At 38.0% G+C, this 22,822-nt stretch overlaps 1 protein-coding gene across 8 annotated transcripts in view; it reads right to left on the reverse strand.

Moving 5' to 3' along the window:
* Positions 1–19,702, reverse strand: part of ROS1 (ROS proto-oncogene 1, receptor tyrosine kinase) — a 71,750-nt gene extending 52,048 nt beyond the window's left edge. For 2 of the 8 annotated variants that reach the window (XM_063389866.1, XM_063389865.1), the window contains exons 1-16: positions 19,410–19,699; positions 17,695–17,748; positions 15,784–15,843; positions 15,082–15,108; positions 12,263–12,323; positions 11,507–11,655; positions 10,193–10,331; positions 9,510–9,711; positions 8,762–8,838; positions 6,554–6,676; positions 5,417–5,601; positions 4,235–4,332; positions 3,199–3,710; positions 2,539–2,751; positions 1,569–1,679; positions 875–1,056 (exon numbers count right to left, since the gene is read on the reverse strand). In XM_063389866.1, coding sequence (XP_063245936.1) covers positions 875–1,056; positions 1,569–1,679; positions 2,539–2,751; positions 3,199–3,710; positions 4,235–4,332; positions 5,417–5,601; positions 6,554–6,676; positions 8,762–8,838; positions 9,510–9,711; positions 10,193–10,331; positions 11,507–11,655; positions 12,263–12,323; positions 15,082–15,108; positions 15,784–15,843; positions 17,695–17,748; positions 19,410–19,574 — 2,358 coding nt within the window. In that variant the 5' untranslated portion in view covers positions 19,575–19,699. Of the gene's footprint in view, positions 1–874; positions 1,057–1,568; positions 1,680–2,538; positions 2,752–3,198; positions 3,711–4,234; positions 4,333–5,416; positions 5,602–6,553; positions 6,677–8,761; positions 8,839–9,509; positions 9,712–10,192; positions 10,332–10,431; positions 10,563–11,506; positions 11,656–12,262; positions 12,324–15,081; positions 15,109–15,783; positions 15,844–17,694; positions 17,749–19,409 lie in introns of those variants that run through there. The other 6 variants (XM_063389867.1, XM_063389870.1, XM_063389864.1 and 3 more) reach the window with 5 other exon arrangements.
* Between the last annotated feature and the right edge of the window lie 3,120 nt (positions 19,703–22,822).

Genomic DNA, 22,822 nt, shown 5'->3' on the forward strand with positions numbered 1-22,822 from the left:
TTATCAAAAGACTGTGCAAGCCTTCAGTTTTCAAAGCCTAAACCTTTTGCATTCAAAGTAAAATGATGAAGAATAATGCAAAATTATTAGTTCATTTTTGCCAGAAAGTAACAAAAGAAAAAAGCTGAAATAGCTTTTCCCTTCGCTTTCCCAGTTTTGGCAGCCTTCTGTCTGACAGAATTTCTCACCCACTTCATATTCACTATTCACAAGTGTAAATGAGGGTGCAAGGCAGTGTGAAATCTGGCCTCCTAGCTCCAGTTTTTAAAACAGCTTCTGACTTTGCACTTACAAGAAATGAAAGGCATAATTTGACAGCACTGCATAAATTAGCACTACAATTTTGAAGTCAGATACCTTTTAAATAATTCACATGTCAGTGTTCCTGATAAGAGAGTGTACAAAGTGCAATCGTAATTATTTTTTAACTGCAGTGATCTGCAAAATATCACAGAGCAGAGGTCAGTCTTGAAAATCTCTGTGTAAACAAATAGTGCCAAATTTGATTAAAATAAAGTCCATCTACTTATTGGCTGAGATCAACAGGGCAGCCTCCATTTTCACTATCTTCATTTATTTTTACAATGTTGAATCCGACAAAACTGTTGATAGTATGTTTGATTTGCCTGTTTTGCACCTGGTGAACTCAGTATCCTGAATTAGTGAATGCTGGTGAATATTTTACCCCAAACTTTTGTATAACTATGGAAAATCACTTAAGGAAAGAAAGGCCTCCTTGTTCTTTATTATAATAGTAAAGGTCAAATGCATCTCAGGTTGCAAGAAGTAGAGATTATTTTCCCAGATACTGCCTCACAGTCTTTATTGTTGACTTAAGGGGATCTTTTCTTTTAAGAAATGCAGCTATACCTACCATATTTGCTTTGCCAGCCCAATACAAGCATTGACCCAACCAATCCAAGGCCAACATCCTTGCATTTCTGACGTCAGGTACATGAGTGTTCTCAATGGTACCCTTTCTTTTGTTCAGTGTCCAGGTCTGAACTTCCCCCATGGAATTAATCCAATAAAGAGTGTTATTATACCAGTCGAGGTCTTGAAGAAAAAAGGAAGATGTTAAGCATTACAAAAATGCGTAAATAAAAAAACCCACAAACATTGTTTTGAAGAATAAAAAGCAGTCAGGCACCTCATCTTCTTGAAAATCAATACAAATGCACAGATAAGCTCAGCTAATGTGAAGCTAGATGCTTCTTTATAGGAAGTAATGTATGTGTATTGTACATACATGGCCCTGATTACTATAAATGTATTACATATATTGGAATGCTGGAGACAGAACTATTTAATTCAGAGGGCTGATTTTAGCTCTGCTGTAACTGTGGTGATGTCAGAAGGGTTTCACTAAGGATTAATTTGACTCATAAAATAGAAGGAAGGGGATGAACCCAAAGGGTTGCTTCGGGTACAGTGAAGTTGCTGTACTGCACTCCACAACATTCGAGTTTAGAGAACTCTTGTCTTTCAGTGCTGTTGGTGAAATTTATGGAGAGCTAATAAATGCCAAAAAGCCTGTAGCAGCAGCATGCAATTTGTTTAGTATGTACCTGAAACGTTTCTTATATCAGAATAAAGGAGTTCTCCTGGCTTGTAGCTATCCAGCCTCTGCTTCCAGAGCCCTTCAGGCCCCACAGCCAACATATATGGTTCTTCTTCAGCTACAAAGGAAGAAAACTGCAGTTGTGCACACCAACAAGCAATTTTTGTATAATATTTGTGTTTCAGTAGCAGAGGTTCCTGTTTCTGGAAAGTTACAAAAGCACCTTTAAAACTGCCCCTGTCCTAAAGAATAAAGGACAAAGAAGAAATGCATGAAAATATCATAATGTGAGAAACTCTGAGATTCAGGGCAGGTTCAGATCCAGAACAATAAGGAAATTTGGAATCCTATTAGATGATGAAAAACCACTGTGGGTGTTGGTCTTTCCTTACCAAAATCGGGTAAAGTCACCCCTAAGCCAGTTCAGCACCTTAAACTGGAAGCTGTTTTCCCCTCAGAAATAGGTTAATTTGGGTGAACTAGGTTTCAAAAAGCATTCCAAAGACATGGAAATCTCAGACATTTTGCATACATCCATCTCCCCTGATTATCTATGCTCAAACCAAGGATTTTCAGCTTTTGTTGAGCTGCACTTTTCCATGAATTGTCATTAACCCTCAGTGAACTGCACAAAACAGTTCATCATACACAGGAATGGAAATGAATAACACCTCTTTTACCATATCAAATAATGTTTTTGATAGAGTATTTGCATTAGAAAAATGTGGATAAGTACCAATATTAATGCATAAATAATATTTAATATAATTATTCTAGTTTAAGAATCTTATTACTTTAACTAAAACCCAATTTACTGATAAGTAATGTATTTTTTCCTGTATTCTTTAATATTTCTAAGAAAAACCTTTTTGTGCCTCTTATTTTGCAGTCTTTGCCTAAAGTGTGTGCCTTACTAGGTGGAAAGATTTACACACACTTTATTCTTCATTTTTCCTGTGTGACAAAGCAATTCTCACCTTCTTCTAAAGTTGTACCTCTGAATGACTTTGACCATGGCCCTGCACCAGCAGGAGACACAGCTCTGACTGACACTTCATATGCTGTGAAGCTGGCCAGCCCCTTCACTGTAAGCCTCATGTTACTAATATTTGAGACAACCCATTCCTCCTCAAATGGGTGCTGAGGTGACACTTTGACATCGTAGGTCCAGTTCTGCCAAGCAGATAAACCTGTATGAAGCAAATAATCATGTTATTACAGAGTAAATGGTTGTAACTGGTGATAAACATCCTATGAGAAAGATGTGTAGTGGAGACTCCTTTCAAAAATGCCAGTGTCAGTGGAATTAGGAAAGGGATACATTAAAAAAAAAAAAAAAGGAAAAAGCTTTTTACAGAAAGAATGATAAAGTAGTGGAATGATCCGCCTGGGGAGGTGGTGGAGTCACCATTCTTGGATGTGTTTAAAAAAAGACTGGATGTGGCACTCGGTGCCATGTTTAGTTGATATGTTAGGGCATGGGTTGGACTTGATGATCTTGGAGGTCTCTTCCAGCCTGGTCATTCTGTGATTCTATGATCACTAAAGCCCAAATCAAGAAAAGGGAAACCAGACAGGTACTTCTCTAAGAAGAAAAGAAGTGGATTCTACCTTCAGGGAGAATCAGCTAAACTTACTGGTTCCAATGGTGTGCTCAGGTGGTCTCCAGCTGATCACGGCTCGATCTGATCCAAATAGAGCCGTGACAAGATGAGGAGCAGTTGGTAAAGGAAAAGGCTGAGTTGACGGCCCATAGAAAACCAAGTTGCCAAAGCCAAAGTACTCTGGGTACACCAAGTTACAGTCCACAATGAACTCATTGAAGCTAGAACTTCCTGCTGGAGAGACCTCCTCGTGGAAAACTGCCGAGCCATCTGTGACTGTAAATGTGTTATCCTCATAAACGAAGCTCTCCATGTCATTAAATGGCACGTGTGATCGCAGCGTGTGAAACTCTGAACCATCAAGAAAACCTGACACAAAGGCCTGTTCTGTTTTGTTGAAGAAAATGAGTCTCTTAGATTGGAAGTTGATCGTGAAGGCCCTCAGAGCACTGGATCTCACCACGGGTGAAGCTGCAGAGGCAGTGCCAGGAAAGAGTGGAAGGTTTGCTCTGTATATGCCATCCTCCAGGAGACAGAAAATGTAACTGGCCACAGAGCAAAATAAACCCAAATAACTACAGTGCAAGAAGTCTGTAGATGAGTCACAAACATTTTAGCAGCTAAGACATGTGACCGTCTTTATGCACAATAGAAAAATGGTTTTGGCACTACTAGTATATGTATGCTGGGGAAGTACACATCAGTTTTTACCTTCTGGGAATTTGCATAGTAGATTATTGGAGAATATTCTTCTATAATACCTTAAATGTTAAGCATGAACATTTAAAATTCATACAGCTTCATATTCATAAAGACATGAAACAAATTTCTGTATTGAAAAACCTTTATCTCTTCTGCTGATGCACTTAAGAAAAAAATTGCAGGAGACAATACTGCATGGCACCTCTCTTGTTTCAATTGTCTTGTAGTTTCTTATCTGTTGCCAACTGCACTTGTTTTGTTAACTTAAGTGCTTGAAACAGGAACCTAGATGACTAATGAAGTGGAGAAAATTAGAGAGGAGCTTTATAGCACCTTTGACACCAAGTGCTCAAAGGAGTTCACTTACCCATTATAAGGATCAGCTATAATCTTGCTAGGGGATGTCACGTAAAGGGGAGTGATGTCTTCAGCTACCGTGCAGTTCTCTAAATGGCAGAAATGTATCTGGGGAATGAGAAGAAAACCAGGTGATGCATTCAGAGGGTGTTTGCTAATGAGCAGACAAGCTGACCCGAGATTCCTTCAGGGGATAGAGAGAGTGAAACATCTCTCTCACAGTCCTAGGTCCTTCTGAGTGTTCAGTCAGCCAAGTACAACCCATGTACACAAAGCCATGACAGCTTACCCTGAAGCTGTCAGTCAAAGCTGGAGGGAAAATTGTATATCCAACTGCCTGTACTCAATTTGGAGGGTATAGGCAAACTGTAAATTTGAAAATCATCTGGCAGGGAAGGGAAATGCTTTTCTGATCCTGGAAGCAATACCTTGGAATTCAGAAATCTCTGCCATTGGTCTGTTCATCTACAGCTCATTTGTATCTTTTCATCACTACTGCTTTTCCTGCTCCCTGATCCCTCTGCAGTGAGCAGAAAATGACACATGGCAAGAGGATTAAAAAAAAAAAAATCCCCCACTAACCATTATGGGCAAGTTTCTAGTCCTTTGTACGTTAGAGGATTACATGGATACATGCAAAGTCTGACCATTAGTGTAGTGATGTTTTATGAGCAGGAAATCCAGTGCAGGATTGCCATCTCCATTTTTATTTGAAGCTGAAGCAGCTGTAATCCAAGCTGTTGCTGTTGTATGAAACACTTAACATATTTTGTCAATTATGGCAGATAGTAAAATCACTATCTAGTTATCTGACCACCTTCCTGAAGCAGAGTAGGAAATGAACAGAGTAGATGGGTAACCAAGAGAAACAGTGTGCCTATACTGGGTATGAGGAGGGTGTGAAGTCAGTCTCAAAAGCAAATTAAAACCAAAACAGTTATGTCCTAAGCAGAAAAATAAGGCAAGGAGCCAGAGTTCCATGTAGGGTGTTTACTTTAAATATGACCTGATAGACAAGCCTTTCTTCTTTTTTAAACTACGAAATATGTGAATATTAATGTAATATTAAAATATATTTTTGTAATTATATTTTGTGCATACATATCTATATATAAATCACATTTTCTCATGTAAAATTAATCATGTAATGGTTCAAATTAAGCAAGAAGTTAATTAAGCACTAGAGCATTACCTTTTCATTCATGACAAAGTATATCCTCTGGTAAAGCCAATCTACTGAGATGGACACAATGTTCCCCCAGCCAGCATAAAAGAGCATTAGGTCAGATACATCAGACATATTTGCAACTCCTTTCACCCAGATAGAATTCCCTTCAGAAAAATAGACAACTTGCTGATAAATATTCAAAGAAATTCCTAAAAATAGAAAGATACGTGCACACAGATAATATAAGAAAGGTTTCTGGTTTTCAATTAATTTTTCTACTTGCCTTAAAAATATGTATTTTTCAGTTTGCAACCCATCATCATGATCATCATCAGAGAAAAGTCAACCATTTTTTCTCCTCACTTCTAGTCTTCTTTCAGATAATAACGAAACATTCCCATTTGCTATGTAAGTGACATTATTATAGAGAATTGCCTTTCAGAAAGGTAATCAGACAAAGAGAGGACATGTAATATGCAAACCCACTGATTGCCCCTCTACAGGTCAAACAGATGCAACTGGCACCTCCTCAAAAAGCACCATTCACTCTAGAATTCAAGTTTGAGATTATCTGTGGCACCTCTGCACTATCAAAGGCTATTCAGTCAGGGGCAGCATTCTTTCTCTGGAGCCTTCCTGGCACTGTGCAATTAGGTAGATAAACTCAGATTTCCACACTGTGACCAAGGACCAGTGTAGATAAGAAACACTGGAGTAGTGAGCAATTTGAGATACATGGTTATCTGGTGACTTTGGCTACTAAATGCCTCATTAGTATGCCAACACACTAGCACTATCTTTTAATGCTTGGCATTATTTTATTCAAAAGTTTGAACCACTTCATTTCCCCATTATACATGATGAGGAAAAGTAGATATTAATTGCGGGGAAACATGGAATCATCTTACCTCAATTTAGATACCTACAATGTAAAAAATGAACCAGCTGCCTAGATACAGTGAAGAAACAGTTGCACTGGGGAGAAAGATTTATCTCTTCCTAACTCCTGTCACTTCAAATACGTCAAATCATGTCCTATTTCTCTTGATTGACTATAGAGGGAAACTAGATACTGTCTAAGTTATGTGAGGTGCATTTTTTCCTTGGTGAAAAGAGGTCTTTGCATTTGACAGAAAAGGAGAGAGCCCAATCTGATTTTACCTGTGATGTTGTGGTGTTTAATACCATTTGGTAGGCACTGAGCAGCTTCGAGGAAATGTTCTGTGTATCTCTTCCTTAAAGACTCTTTTCTGGAGAGGAAGAGCCATGCTGCTTTTCCCTTAACTAGCAAACAGAGAAATTCAAAATTTAGATGACTGCAGCATGTTGTTTACATACATCATTAATAGACATGCATATGCACATGTACCCAAATGTATGTGTGTATGTACCTATGAATATATTTTTACATTAGTAGTGACAGAGCAAAACTTAAACTCTTTGAATGTTGAAAATATATGGAGTTATTCACCATTACAGTTGATTCTGGCTCCTCACACAGGGTGAGAACACACCATGTGAATTCCACACCATCATTCCTGCAACAATAGTCAGTTCCCTAGAGAAGGATGCTAAACTGGAGCAAATGAAGCCTTACTGACTCAAGAAAATGAAGGCACTAAGACATCCATGTGACTTCAAGATCAAGCAGAAATAGGATATTTAACCCCTCTGGACTTCTTTGAAAACCCCAGTCAAACTAGAATATTATCCCACAGAGCTGGAGAAAAGCTAGGCAAGTATGTTTATTTCATGTGTTTTGTTGTAATGATTAGTGATTTATTCAAAAAACAAGTACCTATCACAGATAAAGATGATAATGGAATAGTACAGTCTGTTTCAAAACTAATAAACTTACTAATTTTTTTTCCTTATAAAGTCACACAATTTAAAGTCAACAAGGATAGCTTTGATCACATAAACTGACTTCATGCTTATAAAGGCCCAAGAAATTTACATCAAAACCTCTGTAGTAAATCCGTACCTGCTGTCTGGACTATACATAGGCCTGGGAAAAATAGCTTGCCTTGAATCTCAGATCCTTGGAAATCTATCACACATCCTGTTAAATTGATTGTTACCTTCATTTTTAAAGATGGTGTATTATTTTGAGTATGATTTTGGCTAACTTCCATTGGCAAACAATCCTTCCCTATTTTTTTCTCCTCTCCAGTTTAAGCAGCTGTCTGCAATCAGATATCATTTCCTCATATGGATATCACAAAACTGTGATCAAATGCTGTCTTAATTTATTCCCAGATAATCTGCATAGATTGAGCTGCACGTATTTCTCACGATGCACACACTTCGAGTAATTTCAATAATGATGCCTTCAGAGCAGAGTACAAGAGGCTAATGTTACCTCTTTATCTCTTTTCAAGTAATGTTTCTTGCAATCTACAGCAGCAATCAGATTCTTTCCCTGGCTCTTCTCAGGGCTCAGATCTACACAGCTCAGTCACCATTTCTGGACATGATACATGAGGGAAGGCTGCTCCTGTTCATGTTAGCACAGAAAGCACGTGCCTGTGCAATTCAGAGGGAAACAACTGAAATTTTATGTGGTGACTAGTAAGGGGGTGGGGGGGTGGTGGTTCCCTGCCCCCATAAGGTGGGGGTTGGGGGGGGCAATAGGTTTGGGGCCGTTGGTTTGTTTGTTTGTTTGCTTGTTTTCTACCTTAAATTAATTGCTTGGCAGTTGTATTGACATAGTGAACACAGGCTGGACCTTTCAAAAATGAGACAAGTATTTATGACTCAAGGTCAGCCAACCCTAGAGCAAACCTCTGTGGAGTCGTCAAGAAAGGAAGTATCACTGTATCTGAGCTAACACACACACACAAAAGCAATATTTTAAAAAGCACTTTTAGAGAAGCAAGTTCAGTTTCTCTAATCAATAGCAGAAAACTGGCAATTCAGAGAGAGTCTTGAAGTGTTTTCATAAAGCTGAAGCATTTCCAGGTGTTAGCAAACTGAAATCTTTTCTTGAAATGAAAACTGAATCTTTTCATGAGAAGGGAAGTTGTTTTTTTTTCTTTCCTAAAAGAACATTTTGCTAACATCGATTTCACTCTTATTTGTGTTCTATCTCAACATGTATCTTTCTCTGCCAATTAATTAACAATTCTGCAATTCTTTGAGTAATAGTTATAGTGCATCATTACCTTCAATATTAATTAGTTGATATAGTAAAATAAATACCTCCATGAATGAGCAAAAAAAATTGGTATGATTTCACATATTTGACATAATTGAGAACTATTGACAAGAGAGTTTCACAGTAAGTATTTCATATTAGAAATATGAAGTATGTCCCCAGGAACAGGCAGTTCCGGGGACATAAGGATAAGGACTCTCCTACTCTTCTACCTTTGGATGCCAGGGTGGTGATGTTGGCTTCGGCAGGGGGTCCAGCACCAACCTCATTAACTGCCACAATACTGAACCTGGGGCACACCAAAGAGACAGGTTTTGGTTGGCAGGTTTCTTTTGAAAGATTGCCTGAGAAAAATTTTGTTAAGTAGGGAAGATGCTACAGAAGTGCTTGACTTTCAGAAAATGCCCGTTTAAATATAATGCTCTAGGAAAATTTAGAATATAGACAAGACCAACCAAGGTCCGACTTGCCCAAAGGCAGAACAACAACAGAAACTTCAAAATTTCAATTCAAAATAAGTTTCCAGACTCAGAAGAACAACTCAACTTCATTTCAAAGGAAGATCTTGCATTTATCAGTGCAAGCAGAATGCAGGCCTTTGTGTTTAATAAAAATGAAAGAATTTTCCAGATGCTTCAAGGACTAGAGAATACCACTCTATCTTTCTCCTGTCATACTAAAATCATGCTACAAAACCCTAAAAAAATTAAAAATTGCAGTAAGAAAATGCAACCCCCCAGCCCTATATCAAGTTGCTTTTTTTTCTCACTATCTGACTTCTGCAAAAGCAGCTGTGTTACCTGGGATAACTCTGTTACCTCAAGGAAGGTGCCCTTGCTTTTGGCAAGAATGTAAGTAAATAGCATAATTGTGCAGAAGGGGTATTAAAGCATACTCGGTGCTATCTGGGCAAGAAGTGTGACCTCATACCTGGGCACGTTGGCTATCTTTTTTTTGTACCTGTAAGTGGTGTTTGGGAAGGTGGAGTAGAACTGAAAGCTGTGCCCTCTTGAGGCTCTTAACAATTCATGATTGTCACTGGTCAGGAGCAAGTTATATCCAATAATCAATCCATTGGGAAAAAGTGGTGGAGACCAAGTAACTTCAACAGTGTTTGGACTTGAACTCTGAATGTCTTTAATGACAGGAGCTGTTGCAGGAACTGCAAGACAGAAATATCTGACTCCAGTATTTGATTAAGACATTAATTGGTTTTCATTTTTAAATACATTTTTAGGTTTCACACCTGTTAATTAATTTATGCTCCAATAAATATTATTAGGGACAGTTAACATTTGAGCAACATTTCAGGGGTTTTTTTACGTCCAGGCAAACAGGACTGTGTTTCAATCAAATACATGCATAATTATATACAAAAATATCCCATGTGCCCTCACAATTTTGACCATCTACTTTTTCTGTGCTTGCTTTTAAAACCATAAGCAGAGAGAAGCCCTAAATCTTCTAGGTCTAACAAAAAGAACCTATAGTTTTTTAGTTTGCGCTTCTGCAGCTACTCAAGAGACAACCTACACATGGTTCTGAAGATTAGGCACCAATTTTTTCTGCCAAAGAAACAACAACAAAACCCAAATATTTCTGCAAAGGTCCAGAATGATGGAATTAATAGTGCAATTCATTACCTCCAAAAGCATGTGTCCGGTAGGTGGGACTAGGTGGAGAATGGAGCTGCAGCTGAGATGTAATGATCCAAACTACTTGAAACACGTATTCTGTGAAGGCCTGAAGGTCTTTGACGGTATATGACGTTTCAGATACTACCTAGGTTAATGCACAAACAAAATTGGGCTTTTCCTCCCTCCAGCTGCAGCTGCTATGTAGGATGTTATGAGGGCAAAAGAGGTCTCAAACAACAACATACATTTTCAGGATAAAAAAAGGGCAGCATCCTAAGTTTAGTTAAGAGGAAATTCTGGAAGTTATTTTCAGCATAGACTTTAATTTTCCATCTCGTCACTTTCTCTTCTCTTTCCTCAGAACATGGCACCAAATCTCAACAATGCGCAGGTGGATCAAAAGATTGATGCAATATAATAGTAAATTTTAAGAAAAAAAAAAAAAAAAAAAAAAAAAAAAAAAAAGCTAAAATAGTAGCATATTGCAAGCAATGTATTTTAAACATAAAGATTTCAGATACAAAGGATCCTTGTTACACTGAAATATTTATTGTCTGAAGTAATTGCTCCCTATTATTTCATCAATGATTCATTCAGAATAACTTCCTGCTTAGCAAATTATCTTTACCTTTGATTTGTGGCACCACTTGTCATGCCCTGTAAATTGATCCAATAGAGATGATGGCAAGATAACAAGTGTACAGCTGACGCAAAAGAACAAATTATGAGAATAACTCTACTGAGTCAGAACAAAGGTCTTTCTAGCCAAGTATTGTGCTTTGACAAGAACCAAAATAATTTCTCTAGGGAAAGGTATGAAAAAAAAAAAAAAAAGCCTACAGCCATACTTCTCCTGAATATTCTCATTGGTATTTCACAAGCATGGCTCAACATGAAACAATGGGAATATTGGCATTTAGTAGAACTCGATTTTTTCTTCTGCTAATTTTTCCAGTCACTTTTCAAACGCAATTTAGTAATTTTAGCAATTTTAATATTCAGAAGTTTAAATTTAGCAATTTAACATCCACGCATGCCAGGAAGCAGCTGAGTATTTCAACTACCCATTCAGTGAGAAAATACATTTTGCTAGTTTTGAACCTGCTACCTGATAGTTTCCATCAAGGTCCCTAGTTCCTATGCTGGAGGAACTGGGGAATAATACACTGGTTCTCAGCTTCCCCATGCCACATGATTTTGAAAATCTCTTTCATGTACCTAACATACTATCCAATATTTTTCTTAAAAAAAAACCCAAAAAAACTAAGAGCAGAGAAGAGCCAATTTCCTTGCAATGTAAAAGGAGATGTTCTCCCTTACCTCTGTGTACCTCCAATCACCAGGGAGCTTGTTGAACTTCCACTGGATAATGTATTTCACCCCAGAGATGTTGGCTGCCTTCCACCCTAATGTGATACTGTGGTTTCCAATGACAGATGCAAATGGTGCACTAGGTTTATTCAAGTTGTCTGAGGGGAAAATACAATATAACAGTAAAAAAAAAAATCTTTCATGGCAATCTCTGCATCTCAGCGGTAAAAACCTTTTACCTCACACACCTAAATCTGCAAGGCCCATAAAAACACATAAAAGAATGTATTGAAAATGTTAGTGAGTAACTCGCATGGCATTTTAAAGACAGTTTGATAAGTGAGAGAGAAATGGGCCAGGTTCAATGTGAGCAGTTGTGACTACAACTCCATACTTGTGTAAGTGCATTTTTAGTTACAGATATTTAGTATTTTTTTTTTTTCTGAATAGAAGCATAGAGAAGGCATGAAAGACCTCTGAAAAGATTTTCAAGGGACCTATTTCAATAACACTGTATTGGCCCAAGGTATCATCTTAAACAGTTGAGACTTCATTCCAAAAGTCTCATGTCTATGAAAGGGAAGGAAAAAGGATTTACTCCAAGATAAACTTCAATGTATTTGTTAAAAGGAAAAGGAAGAGTGGTAGTTTTCTGATTAATGAAAATACTCAAGACATTCCTAGTTTTAAATAAATCTAGATCATAGAACAAGGCTATGAATTTGTCAGACTGTCAGTTGGACACAGGACCCTATTCAGACTTACTTAGCGCTTCAACTCCATATGCATCCTCTGCACAGCTACAGCCAAACTTACAGGAAACCGTCTGTGTAGGGCACAGAACTCACTGGTTAGCTTTGTGTGAAGGCAAACTTCCCTCCAGAATCATGCAGACACATTTTAAATACATACAAATTCTGTGGACATTTTGCATATACACAAACCTTGTGGAAATAATTATATTAAATCTAAAAAATAGCACTACCATGAACTCACTCCGAAGATTTTCTTGAGTGCCTTTTCATCAATTCACTGGGCCCTGAATGAAAGGTTTCCTGCTTACACACTGTCCCTTTGTGGGAAGCATGAACATGGGGTTACATTACAGTTGGAAATAGACTTCAGTGATGACCATGGAGTTAGGAAGACAAGGTTTTTGACTAGTTAATAATATATCCCACATGTTGCATTTCACCCTTTTCTGCTTCATGTATTTCCTATGAATGAGGCACATTCTTCCAATGTATTTCCACTGAATTTTCAAAATAGCTGAAACTGGCAATTTTTAAGATCAGCCATGCCTAATTCACACTTCCTTTTCAGCAGCTACTCCTTCTGTAACAGTTGTGCCTGCAAACATAACAAATACCCCAGGGCAGTGACACTGACATCCTAGGAACAGAAAATGAATTTTCAGCTCAGGTAGGGAAGATAAATATAGTGTCATCCTGCTTTTACATAGAGAACTTAAGAAGAAGTAGAAACATGTTCTAAGTGGATCTCAGTAGCTTTAAAATTATATGCAAGACTGAGTCTCCTGGAAATTCAAAACTTTTGAGAAGTGGTGATTTGAGCTTTTTTAGGCAGGAGGTTTATTTGGGCTTGTTTGATTCTGCAAGTTCATTCAGACTTTAAAATCTTGAAGTTTGCTCCATACAGCAGCAACCTTTCAAGTGATAATCAACCTTCAGATCATTCAGAAGCAGCTAATTATGGCAAGAGAGGAAAGTTTTTTAATTGCTCTTCCTATGATTTGAGGAAACGCACTTCCGGCACCCTATGGAAACCTATAAGACATGTTATTTCAGACAACACAGTTACACCTGAGACAGATTTGAAAACTTTCTTAGCTGTATATTCCTATATAAATTACGAATTCTAGACATTCAGTGCCAAGTGCAAGCACTTACAAATTTTTTCCAATATTTTCATATTCAGAGAAATAAAATACTTCCAGGTAAATTATCACCAATGTTACCAGGTGAAAATTCAGGTATTAGCAGAAATAAGTTATCTAGTGTACACTGGAGCTTTAATTTATGACTTATATTTATTTGTTTTAAGGGGTAGTGTCCCCAGACTACATGCTGATTCATAGTGCCTTCTGCCTCATTTAACACAGGTATTTCTGAACATTTGTTTTTTGTTGTCTTATTCTTTCTTCTGATTTTTGTCTGAACCATAAATTCACTTTTTCCTTGAGGTAAGAGGATTGCTAAAGCTCCTAATCTTAAATTTTGAGGGAAATTTGCCAGCTGCTCTACTTGGAAACAATAAATCCTCATATTTCTTTCATCCATCAACAATGTTATTATATAAGCCAGAGTTTGATGACTTTTCTTGTGACTATTCCCATGAAATTCAGTGGCAATCCTCTGTTCCTGGCTAGAAGGAGAAATACTACCAGATTTCAGTCCCAAGGTGTATTCAGACAGCAGAACTGAATCCCACTCTCTCTCCCACTCCTTTGCTCTGCAGGCTGCAATGTCCTGATCCTCTGAATGCAGTGACACAGTGTGTGCCTGATATGTGGGTAGTCAAGTCAGTCAGCTGATCCCGTGGAAAGAGAATCCCAAAAAAGCCCTTGCAGAGTCAGCATATTTTAGTGGCATATTGTGTGACCAGACAAGGAAAAATAAAACCCCAACACAAAAGCAACGAAACACCCACAGTCATTTTATGTTTCTATAAAAGTAATTTGGTTACTTCTTGGACTGTTCCTACACTCCAAAATCACCATTCAGTGCATTAGTAAACCTTTGTCATGACCACATTTTGATAGACTAAAAAGTATTAAAACAAACCCCAAATTCTTTCAATCAAATTTCCAGGTTGCCAATGGATTTGTATTCTACTTGTGACTCTCTCCACCTCTCCAGCACCTCCTTCAAATGTGTTCCTTCCATCTGGGAACAACCTTCATCCTGAAGTCTCAGCAGTGCCAAACACAATCTTTCAATCATCTCATCCCCATCGTATCCTATCCTCTTCATGCTGAAAGAGTCCATCTCTTTACCAGCACTTTGTTGACTCATACTTATCCCTGTGAACACCAGTCCATCCACAGCATTCCCCACTTGAGATCTCTTTCTAAAGGGCCACATGTTGCCCCTTACTGAACTGCGTTTTATTTCATTCAGACTCTCTATCCAGTCAAGAGTTTTGTCTTCTTGCTCCCACTCTTTGTTTCCACTTCTCGCCAAGTTGGTATCATACCAGCCTTAAAAGGCATTCTCTATGGATAGTCTTTGATGGAATTAATGAAAAACTGGATGAACAACACTCTTGAGAGAGCCTAGAACATGGTTTACATAGGTCTGTCCTGTTTCATAATACTGAGATTAGTCTGCTTTCTTTGCAGCAATATTCTTTGTCACACAGTAGTTTTTAATGCAAACTTGTCCTTGGTTACCATGCTGAAAAGGTACTCAACTCATTCTTCAGCTTTAGGGAGTACAAAACAATTAGACCTGAATTGACAAGTTTAAGTTTGTGTATCTACATTGTGTTTCTTAGCATTGTGTGGACATGTGAATTACTGAAATAGTGATTTTTTTGTATTGCTCTGATGGCATTTAACTTACCTCACATGCTCTAGTGTATGTCTCGTTCTGCCAAGAAACAATTAATAAAACGTGGCGTTAGCATAAATATAATCACAGAGTATTTCAAATGGATAAAATAATTTTATTATAATTTCTTGCAGAGAAATTACCTTACAAAACCTCATCACTGGCAAATAATGAAAGAAGGAAAACCCACATTTGAAAAAGCAGAAAGTCAACATTATAGTGATGCTAAGGTTGAATGGGATTCAGTTGTTCAAGAGGTGCAGAAAAATGAGAAGTTTAAAAGCTATCATGGCAGTTGTCCCAGACCAATGCTAGTTCTCATCCACCTGGTTTAGTAAAAACAAGAAATCACTCTACTGACAGCCATGTGCTTCATTTACATCTGCACGCAACTCTGAAACAGCCCCAGTAGAGTAAAATCCTGGAAAGCACTAGTGCATTCTCACTGTCTAAAAATCTGTGTTGAGCTTAATGAACTGCAAAATACATATATTCTGACAAACTCTATGGAAACTTTTGATATTAGAGGCAACTTGCATAACAAGAATTATGAATTTCCCAAAACAGAATTTATAACAAACTGAGAAATAATGTAGACATTACATCTTTTCATAGAAACACTGCTCTGGTTGGACTTTGAACATCTGCCATTGGATAAGATACTTGACAGGCTGGAGACAAGTGCAAGAGAGCCAAAGCTCAGGTAATACTCACACATTTCAGTGGACAGTCAATTTGCATGGTTGCATTCCAAAACTGACATCCCTGCGTACACTGCAAAGACAGAGGGGGGCTTTAAAAACGACTTTGGCAGCAGAGTTGTAAAGGCTGGGGATACTCCAGCATTAGCAATACATTAAAGGTACATACAGGTATTACGAGTACTCAGATCCTACAGTAAATGAATTATGTTGTATAGTGCTCTTCTCAATGTAAAACCAAATACAAAGCAAAATAGGCTCAGTCTTGTTCTGGGAATGAGTTTCCTCAGCTGGCTATCACGTGGCCAGCACTCCCACCCTCCCAGCTTTATTTTACCACTTGTTCTCTGTGCAGAAGCAGCGATATGCAGTGTGCAGGACAGCAAAGCACAGAGAAAAGCTGTTCAGAACAAGCCCTGCCACATATGCTCACCAATGGGCAATGGTTTTAAAACCATGAGTTTTCAGAGAAGTAATAAATATTATATAGTTCAGTTTTGATGTTGGGCCTTTCTTGTTTATGCTGTCCCATCTGCTTCTTAATGGTTGTGAAGGTTTTTCTTTCCAAAGGAAACTGGGACACCTTTAGAGGCAAAGCCTCATGAAAAATGTAGTGAAGGCTTAACACTGAGCAAAGTGTGATAACACTGAGCAAAGATACTCAGTAACTTAAACAGGTGAGTCAACCTTGCTATGTATTGTCATGACAACACAGACTTTTATGGTCCCAGCATCATAAATGGCCCAGCCTCACTAGATACCAGGTGCTGAGAGGGTTCTTGCCACCAGTGTCAGTGTAAATACCGAAGACTGAATTCTCCACTAGTCTTCAAAGAATATGTATAATCACTCATGCTGATATTGGCAGGAAAAAACTTTCTAAAACAATCTGAGCCATTAGAAAGCAGACATTCTTTATCTGTGCAGGACTCACAGAAAGACATCTCCTTATTTCTGTGTGCATTGTGAGACTTTACGACAAAGTATTTATCCACTATAATCATACATAATCATTAAAATGTATTTCTTATCTAATACATAAACATCACTTTCCTAGAACTAATTTCCATGTATCTGCCTCCTACTGGAAGTGCTGTTATGGTCCTGGAGGTTTATCAAGAGGGGTCTTTGATGCCCATATTCACTGAATGCTTCAATAATAAAGGTGACCTTGCCTTGAACTTTTTATTTTTGGGCATGCGTTGTAGCTTCTTGGTACATAACTTGCAAAAACCCCACTGTAGCCCCCTTTATCTGTTTCTCCACTGGTTCCAGCCATGCTATCATCCTGCATGCATACCTTCACATCTTTTTATCTTTTTTTTGCCAGTTAGCCTTTAACCTCTATTCAGCAACTTCAGGGGAGCTGAAAATTTTTGTTTTCTATGTTATTTATCACCACCAGCTTGAATTGCATCTGCAATCTGAACTAGAAAATCAGCTGAAGTCCTCCAAGAATGCTCCTATGGAAAACTCACATTAAGCCTCCATGACGGACACAACCATTTGAAGTTCTAGAGAACTCTAAATGTTCAACAATTTTAAGTTTTCTTACATTGAATCACTGAGAAAATGAAATAAACTACTCAACTGTACAGAGGGAATTGAACAAGGCAGTCTTAATGATTTGCATGTTGGAGGCAACAATAGTTTTGACTCATTGTCTCAAAAATATGATGTTATGAACTTTATAGATCACAAACGTGAACATAATTCACAGCAGAGATCATCATTCTTTACACATTTTCTTTAAATAAATATAGCAATGTATAACCAAATCTACCCACTCAACTTAGTGATTTACGCTAGACAGGCAACTTTGCACATTTCCATGAAGGCTTTGAAAATATGATCGTTGTACCCATTGTATTCAAACAGCAGGAACACAAAATGTCGGTAATTAACAAAGTAAACCATGACTCACCGCTCCAGTGATGTCACTAACATTGCAAAGGTTAGTAATTCCAAGTTCTCCTTCCTATAGGAAAATACATCCTTTTTTAAAAAAACCAAAATATTTCCCCAAAATTCTTTGATTAAAACACACATTAAATCACTGGCTTCTTGTAAACCAAATTTCCTTTGGTTCATGTTTCCTCATCTGGAGAAATTTATTATTGACCCACCAGTAGCTTCTCACTTGAGACTAATTTCAGAGATACCATCAAACAAAGAGGTTGGCAAAATCAGTTGGTGCTAATCAAATTATCTGACATAGGAATTTGGTTCTGAGTCACTGAGTCAATAACAAATGCTTCACAAATATGTTTGGCTTAAATGACAAAGCCAAGTGGCTTTGACCCCTTGGGAGCAGAAAGACCTTCCTTTAAGCTAAGTGCCTTTTGTCTGGCCACCTTTTGAAGGAGCTTTACACAGCCATATGGTGATGGCCACCACCCTTCCTCTCCTGCCAAAAGTGCTCTCCAGCAAACCCTGCCTGTTTTTTCACATCACTCAAAGTGTGCAAAACTGTCACCAAAGTGCAGTGATTAGAGAATACATCCTTAGAGAAGGTGAATAGCAGCTCTTAAATTTTTGACCTGAAACCAGGTAAGAGCAGCCTTAATAAAACAATTCTCAGGAAGAAATTTTCAGCACGCTGTGTACACTGTGACAACAACGAGGATCAAAGTTGTCACAAAAATAATCAAACACAACAAGTAGACCAGAGGAGAAAAATAAGATTTACAACTCTCAGACTCAAAGATTACCTTTGTCACACCTGAATCAATACATTCACTGAACATAAAATCACATTTATTTCAAAGCTGAAAGGAAGAGCAACTTATTTCTTATTCTGAATTAATTTAAATTCAAATCAAAAGATCCCCATTAAAGTTATCATTGCATGATAGGCTTCCATCAGAGAAGGAAACTAACTCTTTCATTGATGCAAGAGCTCCAAATAGTTTTAAAGGAACTGTTAGGCAAGTGTATGAAATAAAATAGAGAAGGTCATACTTCTCTGCAACAGGTTTCCACAATTAGCACCAAGGCACAAAATGTCCTTTTCACAAAGCAAAGATACACAGTGCTCTAAAACACATCAACACTTCCAGCAAATAGAAGCAAGGAAGCAATTCCTGAAGGCAGAATAATTGTTAAGGTTTCGGAGTTTTTGATTGTCTTGCATTCTTAGAATATCTTGCACACTGTTCCAAGGTATATTAAGAAAGTCTAAAACTAAGGATCTGATCACTAATTTTAATACTTACAGGATTATCCACAATTTAAACCAGCTAACTTAAAAATTAAGCTGCAGCTAAGTTCAGGATAGCTCCGTGTGTCACAGAAAGAAAATGTCTTGTGACTTTACAGTTTTCCTCGATTATATAATAAAAGCCCTGGACTAGACTGACATGAATAAGTAAAGCGAATAAACTGAAAGAATAAAAGTTTATCTTCCCCATCCTCCAGGGTCTTTAGCATTTATAGTAATTGCATGCAGTCAGAGTAGTGGGATTTGTTCCTTACCAGATTCTACAAATTCAAATGTTACACATCAATTCTTAAACCCTGCTCTTAGTAAAACACATTCTTTAGAGTAATTTTGAAAACAGTGATATGTAATATGAAGTTCTTACAGTGCTAACAACAATCTGTATTTCAAATGATTAGGTACAGGTTTTGAAAACTTACCAGGTTACTTGTACATAAGTTTTGACAATTCCTTGAGAAAGCACAGTACACTGCAGAAATCCATAGTAAAAAGCAACAGGACTTCTTTGCAGGAAATCCCACAGGCAAGTGTTCTTCATAACTTAATTTCATCTGTTGATCTGAAGCTTCTCTTGACTTGGCCATACAAACTCCTTTTAGTCTAGGTGGCAGAAATGCACCTGTGACATTTCTGCATGTCAGATCATTAATATTTTTTGAATCCTTGTTTACACTCTGCTCCTTCAATAACTTTTCAGCTTCCTGGAGCACTTGTCATGAAGTTATGCAACCTCTATTTAATAGTTTCTTATTAAGCCACTGAAACAAAAGAGTTGACCAATGAAAGTCAGTGTATCTACTTACACAAATATCATTAACATAAAAAGGGAACTAAGTGCAGTGCTTTTAACCAGGTGCTCCAAGCCACACAGAAACAGGGAAACAGTGGGGAAAAATGGCCTAACGTTAATTTTGACTAGATTAAGCTATTTCTAAATATTTGTATGTGGATGCAACTAAGAAAATTTGTTGGTGATGATGAATAATTTGTTAGAACACCACTGGTCATATCAGAAATGGTAAAAATTTGAATTAATCTTTTTTTGAATGACGGTTTACAAATGTTCCATTTCCACACCAAAATACCACACAGAACAGACCTGTGTCTGCCTTAAGATGCAACCTCGACACAAACTAACCAGAGCCAATTTGCTAGAGGTTCTCTAGATGAGGAGGTACAACTATACAATTAAGTTTGCATCCATATCATGGAATAAAATGAAGTCATTAGATAAATTGTGTGTCTGTTTTAAAGAGTGGTGAAAAGTCTTACATAAAGTTGAAGACTCTCGTTAAAGAGGTCTGTGAAAAGTCAAGCTTAAGGCACATCCAGATCCTGGTCTGTGGCACATCTGAGCTGTACCAGCAGAGATATCCACAGAGTAATTGTGCAGTAGAAAATCAATCCGGTTTACACACACACACGTATCTGTGTATGTGTATGTGTACAAATGCTATGTCATTTTGTGCATGTGCATTACTCATTATAAATCAAATGTGCTATTTTATAAACAATATAGCAATTTGATGTTCTGTTGAGGCTGGCACATCCTGTTATTGGTGCTTAGGAAGGGTACCTGCTTTTCCACCACACCTTCCCAAGCCCCATTCACTTGCCAGTGAAACATTTCTGCAGTCATGCAATAAAACAGGCTGGGAACCAGGTCAACACTAACCCAGCAACAGCAGAGGTGCATTGATTTGTGTTAACCTGATGCTGGTTTTTTCTGGCTCAGGCCCTAGTAAAATCCCCTATGCTGTTCTGTCCATGAAGTGAAAGAAGTAAATGCACTAAGGCAGGAGGAAAGGGAAAGCCAGGCTGGAGACAGACAATGAATATCGGGAAGCACACGGCTCAAAGCGTTCCAAGGAAGGAAAGGCTTTTAGGACAAGCTTCCTTCCTTTTCTTCCAGGTGCCCTGGGAAGCACTATGGTGTTTCCTTGTGCATTTTTTCAGTCTCCTCACCACTACTCAAGGGAACTTCCACATGAGAGTGAGGCTCATCTAGGTTGAGATTTGCTTTCAGCTCAGGGCTTTCAGCTATGCAGGTGTGGGGAATTCCTACCCAATTTACTTGTCACTTCTCCACTCCAGGAGCGTGCTGCCCCCACTCCAGCCCATGAGCAAAGCTGCTCCAGAAGGAGCTCCTTAGATCCAGCCAAAATAAGCCAGTTTAGTCTGACTGCTTAAATAGTAGGTCTCTGCTAATCCAGCTCATCTTGGCTGAAGAAGTTTCATCAGAGCTCACATGACCAGCAACAGTGAAGAGGAAGCTGGTGACAGGCAGATGGAGGCTGCAATTTCTTCCTGAGGCAAAGAACTTTGGCTTTGATAGTTAGGACATATAGGACCTTCTGGATTTGGTCTCTAGGACTTTTAGGTCTATACCAATAAATTCAATGTACCCACATCAATACCCCAGCAAGTGGCATGGGCTAACCCACATCCACACTTTAAAACTCTCTCATAATCCAAGAAAGGATTGGCACAGCTGAAATACCTATGGGCAATGGCTCTTAGATTTACTATAACCCAGTCTTTTACTGGATATTACTTGGGCTAGTGCTGATGTGGATCAAAATAGACAGAGTTCAGCAACTGATCTATCTGGTCATTTAGGATTAAGAATTCTGGCTGGCATGTCTTAAATTACTAATTTAGATGTAGCGCAGGTAAAAAATATGCCTAAATTCAAACTTTAAAAAAAATCTTTTAATGACATTTAAATAGTCAGCCTTTTTTTATTTGTTTTGGGGTTTTTAAGGAACTGTTTGGTTGTTAGGATGTCTAGGGTTTTTTTCAGGATATGTAGAGAAAAGCATTGGGAGAAGAGAAATGGAGAATCATAGAATCATTATAGTTGAAAAAAACTTCCAAGATCACTGGGTCCAACCTTTAACTGCACACCACCCTGCCAACTAAACCATAGCACTAAATGCCATTCCCAGGGGTCTCTTGAATGCTTCCAGGGACAGTGACTCCACCAGGTTAAGAACCTGGTGAGGAATGTAATCAAGGTTCATCTTGAAGTCTGAAGAAAAAGTCCACAGCACCAAACAATAACAAACAGTATTTTTGGACAAGGAAATTTGATTACTATCAAATACACATAATGAATACTTTGTTACTGGAAAGCTTGGCTGTTACTGATGGGAATAATTCTTCTCAGTGAGCCTTTGCACGCTCATATAGGGGTAGTGCACACACGCCTTGCAGAAACGGGCTCCAACCATTACAGTTAGTTGATAAAATGGTAACATTAAAGACGCTGTTCAAACGAACTACTCAAATGATACAGAAATTTTTCTTAAACTTCCAACACGGATTTCCACCAGGTGTCACTCTAACATCCCATAAACCACGACTTTCAAGGAAAAAAAGCACTGGAATATCCTTTCTTGTTTATCTTCCTTTGAACACGTTGGGAGAACAAATAGTAACAGTCACTTGAGTCTTCGGATTTTTAACCTGGATTTCAGGTATTCAACAAGAAGAGAGTACTTATGGGCTTTAGAAGCCAAACTTTAAAAGGACTGTTTGCAATATCTGTAAATGACAAAGCATTAAGTGTAATTTTTAAGTACATCCCTTCCGTAACACTGCACCCCGACGTGGAACTAGGGACCTAAATTTTGTGAGATATCATTAATAAACCTTGTCCTTTATATTATAGAGCTCCTTACAGAATATCATATCCTTTATCCCAAAGACCAGCAAAAGGAAGATGTGCTTGCAGACCAGCACATCTGCAAGGGAGAAGACTGAGAATGAAGAGAAAAACAGAGAAAAGGAAACTTGATCACAATTCCCTACCTGGACAGAAGTATATATC

This window comes from Prinia subflava, chromosome 2 (assembly GCF_021018805.1).
Source record: "Prinia subflava isolate CZ2003 ecotype Zambia chromosome 2, Cam_Psub_1.2, whole genome shotgun sequence".
Taxonomy (NCBI): Eukaryota; Metazoa; Chordata; class Aves; order Passeriformes; family Cisticolidae; genus Prinia; species Prinia subflava.